This window comes from Etheostoma cragini, chromosome 7 (assembly GCF_013103735.1).
Source record: "Etheostoma cragini isolate CJK2018 chromosome 7, CSU_Ecrag_1.0, whole genome shotgun sequence".
Taxonomy (NCBI): domain Eukaryota; kingdom Metazoa; phylum Chordata; class Actinopteri; order Perciformes; family Percidae; genus Etheostoma; species Etheostoma cragini.
Window position 1 is genome coordinate 6,214,882 of NC_048413.1, and position 19,633 is coordinate 6,234,514.

The window sequence follows — 19,633 nt, forward strand, 5'->3', positions numbered from 1 at the left end:
CCCCCCATCTCAACCTTGCAAACACACACCACACACACACTGAGCTACTTGCTATGGGAAAACGTACCCATGAAGGAAATGGCTAAAACAGATCCGTCTGGGTCTGCTTAATACATCTGTTCTTCTGTTCTTCTAGTCTCAATGTCTGGCCGCCACTTTTACAAACTCTGATGTATAAAATGTTTGTCGTAAAGTAGTTTGAGCCGTAGAAACATTCTGTTGCTGAATGAGGCACCAGAAGTCTAGATCGGTCCAAGTCACAGCCAGGAACATTTGTAACATATCAGATTTGAGTTGTTGTGGGCCGCTGTTGAGATAGTACCGATGCTATTCAGTAAATGTTCCCTAAATCAAAAAGACATGACGTGTACAAGCTGTACTAACCAATATCACGCTGACTCCGAACGCCTACAGCAAAAAGAAACTACTACTACCGGAGGGTAAACTTGTTATGTTTGATTTCTCCTCATAAAGATTTAAGGAACCTCCATTATGTAAGATTAATTAAAAGCAATTGATACATTATTGTTTTTCTTTTGAGGATCAGTTAGAAGACAGCAACCCAGGCTTCAACTGAAATGTTTTGCATCTTACATGAAAAACTTTACAAAAGAGCTAATGATATGCAGGGGTCCATTGAAGGAATGGAACTGGTCTTTTGCTTAATCAGATCTCTTCAAAAATAATCTGTTTACCTCATGGTGATTGGGGAGGGGCTGGAAGATTTCTGTTTTGGTATATCGTGCTATATATTTGTGTATTTATGTACATAGCAGCACGGTTGTGCTATGTACAATTGTATAAAAAAACAGAAAGCTGTCAGCAGGAATATCAGTGGCCAATCGGCACGCTCCGATTATGTACAATTCAAATGGACACTGTACTGGTTTTATGAGAATATCAAAATTAAAGTTCCAGCCTTGGAGGGTGAACATAAAATAAATTATTCAATTAAAAAAAATAATCCATTTACCTAGCATCTGGATGGCAAATTCAAACACACATTCTCCCTGTACAACAGTATGATTAATGACAGGATACACAACAAGAAAGTTGCATGTTTCTAATTTCAAAAGACAAATATGTTCACCTTCATTTTTATTTATTTTAAGAATCTAGATGTTTCTCAATCATCACCACCTTCAAAGCTATTCAAAAAGTCAGTATTGTCTTTCAATCTTTACCTATAATTATATCTTTTCTGCTTTTTTGCTAAGAAAAACTAAATGTATACATGGTAACTGGCAGTACATGAAACTATACACATTTACCAAAACCAGTGTTTGTCTGGAGGAAAACATGAGTGTTTGTCTGAGTTTTCATTTGGAAGAAAAGGCTGATTTCTCAAAAGCAAACATCAAACAGAGAAGGGTGATTAAAGTGTGCTCGCAAGTACTCTGTTCAGACGCCTCCAGAGCTCCATTTACACAAAGATCGTTTCCTTCACCATTTAAAAACAAATCTTTTCTTTAACCCTCCTGTTGTCCTCGGGTCAAATTTGACCTCTTTTAAAAATGTCTATATGAGAAATATGGGTCTCTTTTTAACCAAATGACCACAAAAAAAGATGCATTCCATGCAATGCACCTATGCAATATAGGTGTATGATAAAATGGTTTCAAATCAGCATCCTGACCATGCAGTCAACATACTTCTGATCTTAACTATTAGTCAAAATAATTCATAATTTCTGCTTTATTAACTCAAATATTAGGTATAATTTTATACAAATGAGGGTTATTGACCACTGATTCCAGAAATTAGTGCAAAACTAGTCGTAGTAAGGTGGTGGTTATGACATTTTTTTTTTTTTTTAAGTGACCCGGTAGGACAACACAAGGGTTAAGTTATTGTGTTCAATAAGCTTTCTGTGCCTTTGTCTAGTAATTTCACCTTGTACTTTTTGTAACAAATTTCAAGAAGAAGAACGCTGCAGCCAATCAGCTCCTGTGTGAATACCAATAATCTCCTTCATTACAGGAAACGTCTTGTCTCGGCTCCTCGTGAAAACACACTAAAGCTTCAAATTGCCGTGCTGAGAATATTTTAGTGTTAGCCTGATCCAACCTCTCCTCAACAAGCTGCAGCTCCAATAATTGCTTATGTTGTTGATGAAACTGAAAGTACAGCAAGCTCCGCTGAGCTTTTAAACTAATTTCAGTTGCTGCTATTCGCAAACAATAATGACGGATGGAGCAGTTTTACATCTAGTAGTTCCAAAATGCTACAGTTTAATAGGATTTTTATGCTAATACAGCACTGTAAAATTCAATGAGAGAGAGAGCTGGAGAGTTTTGAAATTGCTTTGGATCCAGTTTAAGTCTCTATTTCTTCGGACGTGTCCTCCACTGTGAAACCGTTGCTGCTCTCCTGGAGAAGTATCCAACATCAGAGTTATTTTTTTTTAGAGTCTCTGCAGCACAAAGCTAAAGCTTCAGCGTCTGGAAAGTCTCCATGTGAAGACACCTATTCACGTCCGCTCGGACAGCTCAAAATAAATGTCTGCAGCCAGGGTGTCCAGCCAATCTCTTCTGAGGACACCGAGGGCAGCTCTATGTCACCGCCGCACCCACGTCTCAAACCCTAACACCTGAACAGACTGCGCTTCACACAACTAACTGACTTGACGGTGGTCCTAGATCAGTTCTTGGGAGTGGTCCGGGACTAGACTTGAGGAAGGAAGGGACAGTGTGAGAGAGAGGGGGGGGGGAATGGGGTTGTGTTTCTCCCCCATAAAACAGACAGGAAGTGGATCAGCAGGAGGGAGGAAACCCCCTTCTGGGCTGCTGGGTCACAGGTGGCTCTGCTCAGGGACTGGCAGGGGGCCTGGGCGAAGGGCAGGAGCCTTGGCTGTCAAAGCTGGCTGTCCTCGCCTTCCACTGCAGGACACACAGATGCACAGAAATTATTTATAACATATGCTGTAGCACTGTCACTCTCAGGTCACTTATCTGTAAAAAGGAGTCAGTGTTCCAGGACTATAAGAATCATGTGGGTTGGATACCAGGAAAACATGAATACACACGATAATGAAAGAGACTGAAAGCTCTCGTTCAGAGAACATAGACTTACTAATTATTTATCAGACAAGATACCTGCTTTACAATCTTATTACTCTTTACAATATTAAAATAACAAAAACAAGAAAACCTGTACCCCTAATGGTCTCTCTCTCTCTCTCTCTCTCTCTCTCTCTCTCTCTCTCTCTATATATATATATATATATATATATATATATATATATATTCTTTTTTTTATTGGGTTTTGTTACAAGTCTTAGAAGGAATCCAGTTTTTGATGCTAAGCTAACGTTATCCTAGCTAGCCTCCATGAGCTGCTGTCAGCCATTGCTGCTGATGCTGCAACTGTGAGCTAACAGTGTCGATTAGTGGCCATTACCACCATGCACCTGTCCCTTTTAACTGCATGCAACATCTATGTTGCCTTGCCTCATGTCTCTTTTGGTTTGCCCCCCCAAACTATCAACAGTTTGATTCAAACTTTGTAAAAAAAATTGACTACCTAGATCCCTAATAGTTCACCCGAAATTTATGGCCATGATAATACACCTTTAAAAAAATGTCTCCATTCCCAAACCTACCTCCTTCTCAGACTTCTTGGACTCCAGCAGGGGGTGCCAGTGTGCAATGGGCTTGCGTGGATAAGCCAACATTTCGTTCCAGTGGTCCCTGCCAAGTCCCTCGGCATGGCATCCAACCCTCATCACACCAATGATCTCATTATGACCTACCCTGTGGGACACACACACACACACACACAAACACAAACACACACACACAGACACACAAACACACACACGTTCTGTATAAATACATGTGACTTGACCTGACAAGACATTTTATACACCAATTATTTTTTTTCTAATTGCAAGAAGACCATTTGGTTACAGAACACAAATCTGAGTCTGGATGTCCTGCTGATTGATCCAGTAAATCTGTAGCTGAAAGTCTCTGTGACACTTGAATTGACTGATCTCAAGAAGGAGATATTTGCTCCATTAACAATGTCTGGAGTGTAAATGAAAGCCCCTATTATTAGCACAACCGGATTTAATCATAGCATAAGAACACACAGTAATGACAACACAAGAGGATAGCTTTCTAAATAGTGCCTTCTCCCTTCATACCACACAGTAAAAACAGTATGACCTTTAATGTGCATGGTCTCATTCTGTCAGCTGCACTGCACCTACTTATTGCCTTCCCCATTCTAGCTTCACGTACTGTAAAGGTACTCTAGTGTAATCAAAAGAAAGATTAATATTTTAATTAAAGATATACCCCCAAGAATAATCTGTTCTTTCTCACTGAGAAAAATCCCAAATCTTTGAAAATGCCAATTCTGTTCATTTTAAAAGCTTAACTGCTAGATATAAGATGTCAGGGTTTTCCCTGCCGTTATGAGGCTTAGGCGCTTTCTGGCACTACCTTAGACCAAAAAATATAGAGTTTTCTCACATCTAATGGTTGTAGTTGGTCCCCGGTGGACTTCTTTAGCAGGATCTGTATTTAAAGGACCCATGGCATGAAAATGTCTTAGTTTTTCAACAATAATATGAGTCCCCTCAGCCTGCCTATAGCCCCCCCAATGGTTAAAAATGGTGATGGGTGTAAACCGATCCCTGGGCATCCTGCTCTGCCTTTGAGAAAATGAAAGCTCAGATAGGCCGACCTGGAATCTCGCTCCTTATGAGGTCATAAGGGGCAAGGTTACCTCCCCTATCTCTGCTTTTCCTGCCCAGAGAATTTTGCAAGCGCACTAAAAATCTATATGTGACAAAACAACCTTGTTCCTTCATCACATGGGCTGCGTGTCCTGAACTTGTAATTGATTGGTTTGCAGACGGGCGTCCCTGTCCTCTCGTCTCCTCTCTCTGTGTCAGTTTTTTCAACTGACTGCTGCTGCCATGTTTGGGTAGGAAGCAGTGAGACACAGGAACCTTTTTTCTGCAGCATTTATTTGAAGAGAAACTGAAGCCTACACTGTACATTTACTAACCACTTAACAAGTACACTGCTGATGTATCCTCTGCTCTGATAGCCGACAGCTGTCTGCTCTGAGCACATTCACTGTCACACACTCTCTCATGTACACACAAGGCACCAAGCTATTCCTTAAAGCAGCTTCCCTGGTCTTACACCACGATTATAGCCTGCCAGAGCTTCCTGTATTTGGTCTGAGAGTCGGAACTGTCCAAAAAATGCTTTCAAGATTCAAGATTTCTTTATTGTCATACCACAGTACACTGTAGTAGGAAATTAAGTGCAAAGTTCACAGCTTAAAAGAATACAGCACAGAAACAAAAACACCGTGGAAAAGTTGAGTTATTAGTTGTATGATATTTTCCCCCACCCCTAGTTTCAAATGAGATGTTTGGTTTGTACGTACAAGTCGTAGTCCATGACGGAGATGTGCAGGCTGACATGGTCCATGCTGTCTGGCGGGATGTCAAAGATGATGGCCTCGTTGTAGCTGGGATTCAGGGTGTTCTTCTTTATGCTCGTCTTCTTCTTTTTCAAACGTCTCCCGCCACATATGAGCGACACTTTGACGTAGGGATCTAATCGGTGAGAGAAGGAGAGGAAGAACAAGTACAGGGAGCTGTGACTTTGTCTTAACCTCAAAGTGCTGATAGTTAAAACCTCCTCATGTTTTAACGCATCCATCTCTCTTAGGAAACTGTGAGCAAAAATTAGCATGGAGCTCAGGCTTTTGGGATTATTAAAGAACAGAGCTTTCACAAATGTTTGACTTGACTGCCAAACATCTTCAAAGATGTCCGTGAAGACACGTTTCATCACCCAGTGTGTGTGTTTTCTACTTACGCATTAACACAACCCTGGAGGACCTGGCATCAGTAATGTGCATAAAAGTAGGTGAGTCGACAGCTTGTGTAAACTTCAAGCATGAGAGGCGACGGATGACTGAGAACGCTTCCCGATGAATGCTGATTTCAATCTTCATCAGCCAGCAGTGAATCGCCTCATGTGATACATAATGCCACGTTTTAGTCAGAAGTGAACAACCCTAAATCTATAAACAGCAAACAAGAGTGCTTGCTGTGCTGCTTGATTTGCTCGAAGGCAGAATGTGATCGCTACGGGTTTACGATGCACAGATTAGAATAATGGCAGACAGCTGAACCCCCAACAAGAACAACATAAGGGAATGAATTTGGCATCCGTATTGAAATCATCAATGTCATAAAACATGGGAGTAAAAACAATGCCACGTTGACTCCACATTACACCTGACCATTTAATGCACAATAAATGTCACATTTTGCAAGTGCTATCAGTATTGTAGGGAAAAGTGGAATGTTAAAGTTGAACGGCAGTCTGTGACAATGCACCGACCAGCTGCAACTATTTGCTGACAATGTCTTAATATTGCAAATGTTGGATATTAATAACTGCTGAAATAAACAGAACGCAGCTGTGGAGACAGCACTCCGCTGTTTGTTCAATTTATCTGACAAGCTTACAATTGGATAGTCAAAGAGTGGATCACTCATGTTGAGCCACTGCAGCTGTAAGCGAATCACACAAATACACACCTGAGTACCCAGTGATGTCCATGGCCTTGAGGTTCCTGCACTTGATGACAGTAAGTGTGAGTCTGCCCGCGGTGGGCAGGTAGCAAAGTGAGAACATGATCTCTCCCAGGTCAACACTTTCCTGTGGCGAGAAACACATACACACAAGCAAAAAAGAAATCTCTTTTAGTTTCACACTTCCATTTAACGCGGATTCTTGGATCCAGAGTCATGCATTAAAGCGCCCATATTAGGCTCATTTTCAGGTTCGTAATTGTATTTTGAGGTTGTACCAGAATAGGTTTACATGGTTTTGTTTTTTAAAAAAATCATATTTTTGTTGTACTGCACATTGCTTCAGATCCAGTTTTGACCCTGTGTGTTTAGGTCTCTGTTTTAGCTCCAGAGGGAAACATCTCCCTTCTATCCTATCTTTGTTGGGAGCTGCACATGCTCAGTAGCTAGGTAAGATCCCATCAGCTAGATAACTCTTTCTCCAGCTTTGGTCAGACCAAGGCCAGATAAGCTGGGAGACTTCTTCTAGACAAGGACCACTTGTGGAATACTTGCACAACAGGAAGTAGTTCTTTAGGAGATTATGGTCAATTAGTGTGTATTGTAGCAGTGTTTTTCCATTGAGAACTAGCTAGAATGCTACGGTTAGCCACCTCGTCTCAGCTAGCAACGTAGGAAGCCGTGCAGATGTTGAACAGCTCACCTGGAGACTGAAGACAGAGGACGTTCAGAAACCGGATCTCACTCAAAACAGCATGGGTAGTTTTTTTCAAGTTTGTTTACGTGTGGAAGTACCAGAGACACAAAATAACACCCCAAATCCCGGAAAAAGTTTTTTTTAAATAATTTGGATTTTTTCTCGTCCTCACAGTCTGTTAGGGAAAAAACTATATTTGGTCTGCTCTATAGTCTGCTCTTTGTAACCGCTGTACCACAGTCAGTGAAGGAAAGCTGTGGTGGAAGAAGTACTCAGATCTTTTACTTAAAGATGCCCTGCCACACGTATTTCATTACTTTGTAGTAATGTCTGTAAGTTCTACCATGGACTCTGTAACATTTCTTTGTGAAAAAAAAATCCTTGGTTACCTTGTTTCAAGCCATTCTAACGTGGTATGTAAAGCCTGCAGGAAAACTCAACTCCATTTGGGCCAGTTCTCATTAATATTCAACAAGCTAAGGTACTTCACTCAACAAGTCAGCTGTTGTGATTGGTCTGATTTTTCCTCTTATTTCTTATTTAGTGGCTAGAACTGACAGAGGAGGTAACAGTTCATCTTCAAATTCAACACAAAACACACGAATATTTCCTGTGAATAACCTCAGAACTTATTGTGTTGTTACTGACAGAGCTCTGCACAGGAGGTTCAATGTGTTCAATTTTTGAATACTTTTTGCAGTCAAAATTTGTGTCAACATATTTTTATTGGGGAAAATATCATAATTGTTCCATTTGGTCTCATCCGGCGTTTTTTTTTTTGTCAGTGTGTGGATTTAATTGGCAGCAGAGAGCCAATGTCACACCCCGGGGAAACCACAAGCAGTCCACTTCAGTTCCGTTTGTTACACATAACAACGGCTGTTTTGGCGTTGCCATTATCCGTTATGGTATTAACAGAACCACTCCATTCCATCCTTTTTTTAAATTTATTAACCCTCTGTTAAGAGACTGTCTTGTTGTTAAAAAATCCAACATATCGACTGATACATGTTTGAAAGCAAAAATCCAGAAACGCATAACATAACAAAATTTCCCTAACATTTCTTATTTGTAGTTATTTATTAGTTCCCACTAAAATAATATGTTGTCACAACAGAACATCAAAAATATATTAAAGTTCTGATAAATGAAATGAATAAAAATACAAACTTCAAAAGTCCTTTGAACAAAAACACATTAACAAAAAATAATGTTACAACAGGGACGTTGTAGAGCGTCCTCTGGTTGACGGACTATGCAACACCATCACTAACAGGGACGTTGTAGAGCGTCCTCTGGTTGACAGACTATGCAACACCATCACTAACAGGGACGTTGTAGAACGTCCTCTGATGGACAGACTATGCAACGCCATAACTAACAGGGATGTTGTAAAACGCCCTCTGGTGGACAGACTATGCAACGCCATAACTAACAGGGATGTTGTAAAACGCCCTCTGGTGGACAGACTATGCTATACTATGATTTATTTGCCATTATAAATGTTTCTGATGGATGAAAATTTAAATGCCAACACTGATACATCGTGAAAATCCCAATATCAGCCAACCGATATATCGGTCAGGCTCAACTTTGAAGAAGGAAAAATGGACGACCACACGCATTCAAAATCCAAATTTCAGGAACAGGAGTCTTCTTCTTCTTCCAGGATAAGAAAAAGGATGTCGAAAAGAGCAAGAGACCAGATTTCGAAGTGTGAAGGCCACCGTAGCAGTAATAAGTAATTTGAACTGTGAGACGTGAGAAAGTTGATTGCGATATATGATCTCAACGTCTGACGGGGGAAATTCCTACACGTTGGACCTTTATAAGACGCTTTTAAAATCGCAACCTTTACTTTGGTTTGAATATTTCCTTCCAGCGTCAGGGGCCTTGTTTTATGAAAGTCTCCCGTATTAGAGGGTTAGGATCAAACAAACCCTATCGTTGTATGCTTTGGAGGCTGTTGAGGTACCTGTCCCACTGATCTGATACTAAAAGGTGGATCTAGAAACATTCACCCTGATGCACCTTTTGCACCACAAAAACGTTACTGCAAAGTCCTCGAGGTTGTTAAGCTGTCACCTTGAAACAATTTGCCTTCATTCTGAAATGATGGCTGACCTCCCAATCGACTTTTGTGCCAAACAAGCACATTTCATTATTCGCATTGCAGTTTCTTTGATCACATTATCCAAAAAAAACACGATCTGATGTTTCGAGATGATCATCATCACTCAAGACAGATAATTAAAACAAAACCAGAGGAAATCAAATTTACAGCTCAGTACTTCAACATAATGTAACCCAAATTACCCACATAATCGAGAAATTGAGTCTTAGCAGAAGTTGATTTTAGAGATCAGCAAGATCCCTCTTGCAAAAACATTTTCTACACTTCACTTTGAACACAAGCACAACATGCTTACTAAAATACGAAGGTCCCTAACAAGTTAATAAAAGTCCTGTTATCTTGCTATATGTGAGTTCTAAGCCCCATCCTAGAAACAGTATTAAGGTCACACAGACTCCTAATCACTGAATGAGCTTGGTGAGAACCTCACTGATTGGCAAATCCCAACACTTCTGACTAAGTGCTGCAGTCTTAACGTCTCTTTACACATACCGCAGTGATTTGGTTTTCTCTGCTGAGGAAGTGAGGAATTTCCTTTTGAGAGGGTGTGAAGGTTCAGCCTTAATGCGAGTGAGCAGCAGAAATGTCAAGTGTTGTAAAAGCATGAAGTGACACGTTGATTGTCCTAGTAGAATCCCTGTCGTCGGTGCCAGTCAGTATCATCTGTGCTGCATTAATCATAACTTAGCCACACTAGCGGCAATGTTCCAGTCTGTCGATTGGTCGTCAGAGCAATACACCTCTTTGGCCCAGACTGAAACATCTGTATGATTAAATAAAGTATCATGACATTTTGTGCAGACATTGATCCATCCCTAGAAGATAACGCATACAGACTTTGGTGACCCCCTCACATTTCCTCTGACTCACTTATCTTGTTAACATTTTTAATATTCACCAGATGGATGGGCAACAAATTCAATACTGAAACATTCTTGGGTCCAAGACAATGTATAATAATAATTTTGGTGATCCTCTGATTCCTCTGGGGCCACAATGAGGTTGTTGTATTAGTCTTTTAGTGAAATATCCACACAGCTATTGGATCAATTGCCTTGACATCTGGTACATGGGACGATCACGTCCCTCTCAAGATGAATTGTAATAAGTTTTAGTGATCTCTTAACCCTTACTTTATGTTTTCAATCATCACCAAAATGTTAGCAGAAATGATCTATACCCATCTAACAAGTTTTCCTATATGTAGATGGACATTTAGATGTCTAATCAGTATGTGAAAGTGACTTTGATGACGTAAGAAAGCTCGGCCGACAATCTTTCCCTATAGAAAGTTTCTATTTTACTATCCTGGGAATTAAGGAGCTTTTATTGCATAATTCCGAGTTGCTGAAGCATGGTATTTTATTGTGAAGGACTGAAGTAAGATAGTTTTGACAGCATTGATGGGACTTTTTTTAGCTAACTGTCTATGGACTTTATAGGAGGAGATAGCCAAGGGTAGCGCACGGCTAATTTAGTTTTACACCATTGAATTAACTGAACACATTAATAGATCATTACTATTCATATTTTAACAGATATTTTGATAGAACGTTAGCCAATAAGTGTCCGAACGTGTACACAGGGACGCTAAGTCTCCATCTTGAACCATCAATCAACAAGTCCTCCAAACCATATGATAATACAGGTTTTTTGTTCCCAACCCTGGAAAAACAAATCATAAACCATAAGTGAGGGCCCCTAGAGATGGAAGGAAACAAAACCCACAGGAGCCTTTTTTCTGTCCTCAGAACATTTTCAACTTGTCGTTAACGTAGTGAAACTGTAACACTTTGGTTAGCTGTAGGCACAAATCTACTTGGCTATGTTTTTATTTAGAGATTGTATTTTGTGCATTTTTAGGCCTTAATTGACAGGACAGCTGAAGACATGAAAGGGAGGAGAGAGCGGGGGGGGGGGGGGGGGGGGGGGGGGGGGGGGGGGGGGGGGGGGTGATATGCAGAAAGGGGCCACAGGCCGGAGTCGAACCCTGGCCCGCTGCGTCGCGCAGTAAAACTCTATATATGGGCGCCCGCTCTACCATCTAAGCTAACCCTGTGCCCCTGTAGTTCCATTTTAATTGATTTATTTACCTTACTCTACCTTACTATTTATTATATAGTAAGTTCTTTATTGCAAAGAATGATCACACCTGTATTATAATCACTTCCCCTTGGTCAACAGGTAACTTCTTCATCAATGCCACTGATTAGTATGTAAAACTTCCTGAAATAGTTTTCTCTAATCAAACACACAAGAGAAAGAGTCCATAATGTAGCCTCCTGCTCTTTTCCTAGACTCTTTATCTTAGTAATGCTGCTAAGTTGGTGTTATTGATGTTTATCCCGCCATGATCTATGAACTGAGAAAAGCTGCTCCCTCATCCTCCCTCAGCTAAACACTGGTGTCTCTTCCACTCATTAAGACTTATCACTGATTTTAAAGTAGCGTCTTTATCATACACTAGACACTACATCCCACTTCTACTTTGTTTTTTGTTGCTACCGAACCCCACCATCTATACATTATTTATAATGCCAATCTTGAATTTAATGTGAGCATGGGATATTGTCATAAAATCATTTGGCGGTTCGATACAGTTTGCGTGCCAGGGAGAAGGCTGTCTGCTTTTCTGCCTCCTAAGCAATAACATTGAGATTATTGAACAACCTTGAAGAGATTCAAGCTCAACAACCAGGGGGAAGAAAACTGACATAAAGTTTCTGTGGAGGCGATAAAGCGATGAGGGCTCTAAGGTACCAGAGACATTGTTTCTGAAAATGGCCCCTGGACACGTCCACAAGTAACAAAGCCAACAGAAAAATAATTGCATGAGTGAGCTGTGAGTCAGAAATATCCTTTTGAGACTGCAGCCAGTCCCTTTTATGTATTTTAATAAGTGAAAATTATGTTTTGTAGAATAATCTAAGGAATAATGTGCCTGTTTTTGACAATTAATTAGCTGTTTTAATGCATGTCGTTATTTTATTTGTGAATTTTACAGGGATGTTGTCAGGATTTCTTCAGAAAATGTAAGCCAGGAACACCAAATTTTGATTAATCTATTTTATATATTGAAGTGAATTCTACTTTTTTAATCAAGTTTACTGTTTTTGCAATTTTATTTCCCTCAATGTAGATGCTGAGTCACTGACAGGAAAAAAATGCAGGGGGAGGAGGCTATTGGGCTAAAACTTAAATAAAATAAAATAAAATAGATATTTTGGGCCGTATAATATCAGAACAAGCACAACACCCAGCGTGTGAGGTGTCCGAGCATAATCACTCTTTTGGTTCATGCACTGTGCAACAGCGCAAAGATGCACAAAAGGGTTAGTTATAGTTAAATGTAGACGGGAGAGTGTGGTGATTAATAAATACTAGAGAGAACTAGACCAATATATCGGCCGGCTGATATTAGGCATTTCCCGATCTATCGGTATTGGCATTTACAATGACCAAAAATTGAGTCTGATAAATGAATGTTTAAAAAATAAATTAAAAACGGACAGTCAACCATGTCATGAGTGTTGGTGTTGCATAGTCCGTCCACCAGAGGACGCTCTACAACGTCCCTGTTAGTGATGGCGTGGCAAAGTCTGTCCACCAGAGGACGATCCACAACGTCCCTGTTAGTGATGGTGTTGCTTAGTCTGTCCACCAGAGGACGCTCTACAACGTCCCGGTTAGTGTTAGTTTGTCATTTTATTTATCAGAATTGTAATGTATTTTGATGTTCTGTTGTGTTGTGTTGTGTTGTGACAATAAAACTAATTATTATCATATTATTTTAGTGAAAACTCATTAATAACTACATATAACTAATGTTAGGTTGTAACGCGTTTCTGGATTTTTTTTCAAATACATATTGGCCAATATGTCTGAATATCGGATTTTTAAACAATCAAATATTTTTAAACATCCTTTATCTGTTGGGCTCTAGTTGATACTGAATCTAGAAGAAACAGAAAAAGCCAATAGATTCTTACACTGGTGGCATATTGGATGTCTCTCCATATGTTCGTCTCCCTGGAGAGGTCTGATGTCTCAAACAAGTTGTCCAGCACCACCTCCCCAATCATATCATGCCTTGAAAACCGGTCAAAGTCAAAGACGCTCATATGGAGCTTCCTGATCGGCAGCTCGTCGTAAGGCACAGGAAACTGGAAGCTCTCATCGAACGTGGGGTTAAGCGTCTTCCGGTGGACGCGAGTCTGAAACTTCTTGCGGTCGGGCAGCAGGTAGACCTTCACATAAGGGTCAGATGTGCCACATAAGTCCTTGGCAGGTAGGTCTGCTGCCTTTAGGATGTTGACCACGAGGGCTTCGTTTTCGTAGTCGTACTTGAGAGAGAAGTTAATCCTGCCGCAGTTTTTGCTGCTGCCATTCTTGGATGAATCCTCCGACTCCAGGGTCTTCTGTTGGTAGAGCTCTGGCTGGATGCGGCCGATGCTAGTGGGCTTTTCGTCATTGTCCACTACATAGTCATTTCCCAGGTCTAGACTGGTTGATTGCATCTGCCTGGGCAGGTGTCTTTTGAATGAATTGTGCCTGCAGAGTCAGGAAAGAAACAGAGAGAGAAAGTGACTGACATGAATGGCTTCTGGTTTGTGTTGAAGAGCTGTAGTGAAGACGAGCAAGGAAACTCAAAACAGGGAGGTTTTTAAAATTAAATATGAAAGGGCCCGGACACACCAAGCTGACCTCAGACAAGTAGTGCTCACAAAGGGTGACGGATTGCATCCCCTCATGTCACCTAATGTCAACCGTCAACAGCTCGTTGAGTTATTTCCTGTGTAATGGAAAATAGCTAGTGACCTGCATTTATATTGTTTTTTAAATGCATTAGTGCAGTACCTGTTGAAAATGTGCCTGTTTGAAACTAGGGGTGGGACTCACCAGACACCTCCCAATACGATATCATCACGATACTTACGCTACGATACAATGTTATTGCAATTTTAAACATATTGCTATATTCAGCAATATATGGCAGTTTATAACCTTTTTTTCCAACTACTAATTCTTCCCCCTAAAAGGAAACGACCAATTACAAGATACATTCCTCTGTTTGTTCACATCACTTCAATTTTATTGCTGCAAAATGGGACAAACTGCCCAACACATATAAAAGATTGGTACTTGGTGCCTGTGTATCACTGCGGTATTGCGGATAATATCCCCATACTATGCTGTATCGATTTTTTTCGACACCCCTTTTTGGAACGGGTTGATTGCTTCGCTTGTGGTATTGGTGATTGAAGAACTCCTCAAAACCAAATTTTACCCCAAAATGACTTACAGAAGGACCCCAAAGCACTTAATATGCACCTCCACTGTATAGTCTACTGACTTACAGCGTAGGCTACGTCTACATCAGAGGAAGACATTGTACAACTGTATATACCTGACTGAGAACATTGCAGATTCAGAATGTTATCACAAAATATCACAATGATAATGTGGAGTAATCAGACATTGTGCACAGAGAGAGAGAGGTGTTGTCTTGTGTCATATGATCGTTAACCGCAGGGATTTGTGGGGGTATTCCCGACGACGGTAATGTAATTAGTGTTGGACAGCAGACTTAATTAACCCAACCCAGGGTGATTCTGATGAAAAATGCAGGATCTTCCCGGTTCAGCTCTGAGAATTTCTCGCGTTGCACAGCACTGCAAAGGAATAATCTCGGAGATCACGTTACGTTCTGCCTCTGTCTAGAAGTGGGGAATGTAAGCTACAGCTCCCCGCAACTTAATACCAAAGGGTCTCGCTCATATCCACCAATCATGTACACTGCAGCTTACTTTAGTGTTCTGCATGTGGCATCAGCGTGTGCTGTGCAGGTTATCTTTCCCCAAAACAAGGACACACACATACATGCAATTATTATAGAAAGCTAGCCTACTGTTCTCATGCTAATTTCAGTCTTTTTATATGCTCGGAATACTGATTAATATATCTGATTTGCATCTGCCACTGTTTAGTTTTGCTTTCCTTTGCTTTGCAGTGGGATTGTCTTTTGTGTGAGGAATCGGAAAATTAAAGGTGAAGGTGAAATAAGTCAAGACAAGATAAAACTGCCCTAAATGTAGGAGATAACAACAAAACACAGTGACACCGCCAATGAGCATCACCTGGGGGTAACCGATGGTTTGCTGTGTCAGGAGTTGGAATGGACTAAACAAATTGCTTTTAAAAATCTAACTGCATAATAAGCAGAATTGAGCCCTAATGGCCATGTGGTGAAAACATGCAGTTCTGTTAGTATTACTAGAGCAAAACCTTTCTTTTTCATCCCTCTATTTCATTCATTTTCATGAAGAAGCCATCATATATAATTAGCCTTATGACTTACATGGAGATTCCTCTGAGGCAACCCAATCTACAGTACGGTTTTCATTATAATTAACTTTGTAGATACCAAATTGCTTACATAGAACACTTCCACACTCATTAGTGATGACGGCGATCAAATAATAAACCATTTCAGATTTTTTCCTTTATGTCACGTTTGATAAATGGAACTTTTTGCCTTTTCGCTTAAACTCTGCCCGTGTGTGTGTGAATGCATGCATGCCAGTGTGTATCCCTAAGCATATTTACACATGAATAACTAAGTGAGACACACATGTTGGTACAGTAAATGACTAACCGAGTGGAGGACGCCGGCTCAGTGGCTTGCCTCTGCATGCGTTGCGTGCGACGCAGGAAGTGCTCCCTCATGGAGAGCTGCACATCGGTGGGGATGTCGGGAGATGTATGGCTTATCTTCACTGCCGTCTCCAGGAAACCCATAGAATCCATGGGGTCCTTCACCTTTTCTGTCGCCATGGTGACTGCTGGCTGCTGGGGGCTGGGCAGAAGGAGAGGCGGCTGGAGCAGGCAGTCCTCTAGGTCGCAGGCCGGGGTGGGGGATGGACCGGGTAGATGGGCCTTAGCTCGCCAATGCACACGGCACAGCTTCCAGGAGACGAATGTAAGAAGGCCCAGCAGAGCCAGGCCGCAGACAACAAACACAACGAGCAGGAGGCCAAAAGAAGCGTCTGGTGGCGAGCCGCGGGGACCAGAAACAGAGGGTCACACAATATGGACAAACAGATGGTGATTACAAGGGTGAGAGGGGAGAGAGAGAGAGAGAGGTATATTAGGACATGACACTTTTGGTGCTTTATCAGTGGTTTTTATAGATGATTTAGGACAGCGAGACAAGTTATCCAGGAGATGTGCGTCATAAATATTAAAGTAAGCTCCATTAATCTTCAGTTCAGCTAAGGGAAAGCATATTAATGTAAACAGAATTCAAATTGGGTATGGTTTGTGCACAGTGCACATACAAAGATGCTTTCCTATGAAATTGGAGGTAAAAGCAATTATAGTCTGACAAATGATAAAAACAAAACCTTGTAATCTTTGCAAAAAATACAAATGGGAATAGGACCAAGATGTCAGATGCCTTCCTCGTGGATTTTTTTTTGTTTTTAACCATGAAACGGATAAAAGGAGCCTGGCACAGTCAAACTCATTTATTTTCCTGCATTTTAAATATGCTTCCTGGGGAACAAACAGCGTACAAAGATTTGGACATGACCACAAGTGCAGACAAGCACTCTGCAAGGATTCACAAGGACCCAGGTGAAAAAAACAATCCTAGAAAACAGTGCTGTAGCTCCTGCTTTTTGCCCTTTGATTTAAAGTACTTACATTCCTCCACCTGATATTTGGAATATCTTTCGAGATCGAATTGAATTCTTCGCAATTTGGCTGGAGTTTTCTTTTCCACACGCCCTGATTGCTCTGATTTATCTACAACTCACACGGAGGAACACTCCCTGAATTCCCATTTCTAAATAACACCCCAGAGATATCAAGACGCTGCTTAAGGCACACTGAATTAGCCCTTTTCAGATATTTACCCAGCTCAATCTCTTCTCACTTCAGCAAACTATGAGCATATACAAGCTCTGAAAGCTGCAGATGGGGTCATATTTGTAGAGAACACAGGTGAATTAATATTTAAACGGAATATGTCAGATAGGTATTCAGATGCTTTACTTTAAAAGTGCATGGTGGAATAACAATTGTTGGATTATTTTTTTTCTTACATGTAGTGACAAGTCAAAGTCCTGCGTACAAAATCTCACACAAGTAAAAAAGTATAAAAATATTGTACTTTTTACTTCACTACATTTAACTGACGGCATTAGTAAGTATATAAATATTGTACTTTTTACTTCACTACATTTAACTGACAGCATTGGTAACTTGTTCTTGTATCTTGTAAAAAGATAAATTAAAACACATTAAGCTTAAAAAATACAACACATTGTAAAGTTTAAACCAATATTGTTCTTATTTCATATACTGTATATTTCATGTATATTGCATGTGTGTATATTGCATCCTAGTATTTCATTTAAATTTATATTCTGTGCTGTGTGACTTATTTTGCTGCTGTAACACCATAATTTACCATTGTTTGGGGATCAATATCTATCTATCTATCTATCTATCTAGTTCTCCATATTTCTTGCTTACGACGTCATACAAAATAGCACGGTCTAGTTGAGGTCCCTGGTCATGTTTGAGTTCTTTGCCCTTTAAATCTCTCAGGTGGTTTCATTTAAATTACTGTTTATGACCCAAAGAGGTAGAGTGTAATGTTTCACAAAAAGCTCAAATAAGAAAATATCCCCAAAAATGTATAGAGATCTCTGCATTCGAACTTACTTTTTTCTTCTTATTCTTCCACATTGATTATCTCAGGACCCCTCAGATTTATCTTGTGACCCTTTGGTGGGTCCCGAGCCCTGGGTTTGGAAACCACTGAGTTGAACTACCTAACTGTATATAAAGCATGTAGTTAAAACTAGCTCAACTAGCTTAAACGGTCAAATGCTACTTAATGCATCAGTATCAACACTTTACAACACATTGCTCTCTTAGTACTTTGCTTATGATAACATTGTTGTAGGGGTATTTTTTACTCAAGTTCAATTTTATTTATTGTATCAAATCACAATAAGAGTTATCTCAAGACATGTTACAGTTAGAGTAGGTCTGGACCACATTCTATAATTTACAGAGGTCCAACAAAGCTTTTAGTCCAATATTGGCGAGTTTTAGGACCCAGGCTCTTGGTGGGGGGCGTCTGCCGGTGCTAGTTGGGGGTCTGATAATCAGTGGCAACTATAGTAACAATAAAGATAATGGAACTATGCCTAGATATAAGGATGTGGCTTGGGAAAGGGAAGTTTGGGGTCACGTACTGGATCTGCTGCCCCGCGACCCAATACAGGATAAGTGGAAGAAAATGGATGGATGGATGGATGGATGGAACTATGCCTAGAAATAATAGGTGTAGCAGTTCAGGGCGTAGCAGGTCGAAGTAGGGCGCGGAGCAGGTCCACGACGGCACCTGCAACCAGGATTTAGGTGCCACCCTGATCCAAGGAAAACGTGAGGTCAAGTAAAGGATAGGACTTTGTCTTCCACCACGTAGTAAGTAGAAGTACTCATTATGTAGCAGAATGGCTCCTGGCAGCAGTAAAAAGTACAATATTTGACCCTAAATTGTAGGGAAGAATAAGTATAATTCCACCTCTGGTCTTTGATGTCAAATGGTCTTAAATACCTCACATTAGTTGTCGTATGACAAACTTGACTTCATTTATACCTAAACTATACCTAGTTATAAAAAGATGAACATTTGCCACCTTTTCCCCCAACAAATTAAGAGCTTTTTTGTTATAGATTCAAACAAAAGGGAGTGTCCACTAAGAAGAATTTATAGCTCAGCCAAGCGGTCGACAGCATTTCAAGTCCAGAGGATTTGTGCCTGAGGAGGATTTCTCAGCTGTCCACAGCCCTGGCCTCTTCATGTCATCTGAAATTTCACACAGCTCCCCACAAAGCTTCATCTTGACTGGACTGTCGCTCGCAGAGTCTTCATCCGCCGTCACGGCAAATCGAAGCAGATCCTGTGCTGTGGTACTGAAACACAATCCCCCGTGGTGACAATCTTTCAAAATGAAATGCGTTGACAGGTCGGAAATGTGTATTGGAGTTTGTAACTTTGGCATGTTTTACTTTTTTCACTGCAACAGCACCCTGCAAGGTATTGACAAAAACAATATTAATATTAATTGTTGGAACCATAACGCTTAGGGGGTAGAAGCAGGAAGTATAATGTTGCTATAAATGCAGTCAAGTATGCTTGTTACCTTTACAA

General features: G+C 40.5%; 2 protein-coding genes across 2 annotated transcripts in view; one reads left to right on the forward strand and one right to left on the reverse strand.

Annotated features, from left to right (window-relative positions):
* olfml3a (olfactomedin-like 3a) overlaps positions 1-10,706 on the forward strand; it is a 21,261-nt gene extending 10,555 nt beyond the window's left edge. The window contains exons 4-5 of the transcript XR_004657341.1: positions 9,774-9,778; positions 10,695-10,706. The gene's annotated coding sequence lies outside the window, so the exon portion shown is untranslated. The remainder of the gene's footprint in view (positions 1-9,773; positions 9,779-10,694) is intronic.
* syt6a (synaptotagmin VIa) overlaps positions 1,843-19,633 on the reverse strand; it is a 73,677-nt gene continuing 55,886 nt past the window's right edge. Inside the window, exons 2-7 of the mRNA XM_034877217.1 lie at positions 16,058-16,448; positions 13,392-13,953; positions 6,578-6,698; positions 5,410-5,581; positions 3,602-3,752; positions 1,843-2,879 (exon numbers count right to left, since the gene is read on the reverse strand). Coding sequence (XP_034733108.1) covers positions 2,808-2,879; positions 3,602-3,752; positions 5,410-5,581; positions 6,578-6,698; positions 13,392-13,953; positions 16,058-16,448 — 1,469 coding nt within the window. The 3' untranslated portion in view covers positions 1,843-2,807. The remainder of the gene's footprint in view (positions 2,880-3,601; positions 3,753-5,409; positions 5,582-6,577; positions 6,699-13,391; positions 13,954-16,057; positions 16,449-19,633) is intronic.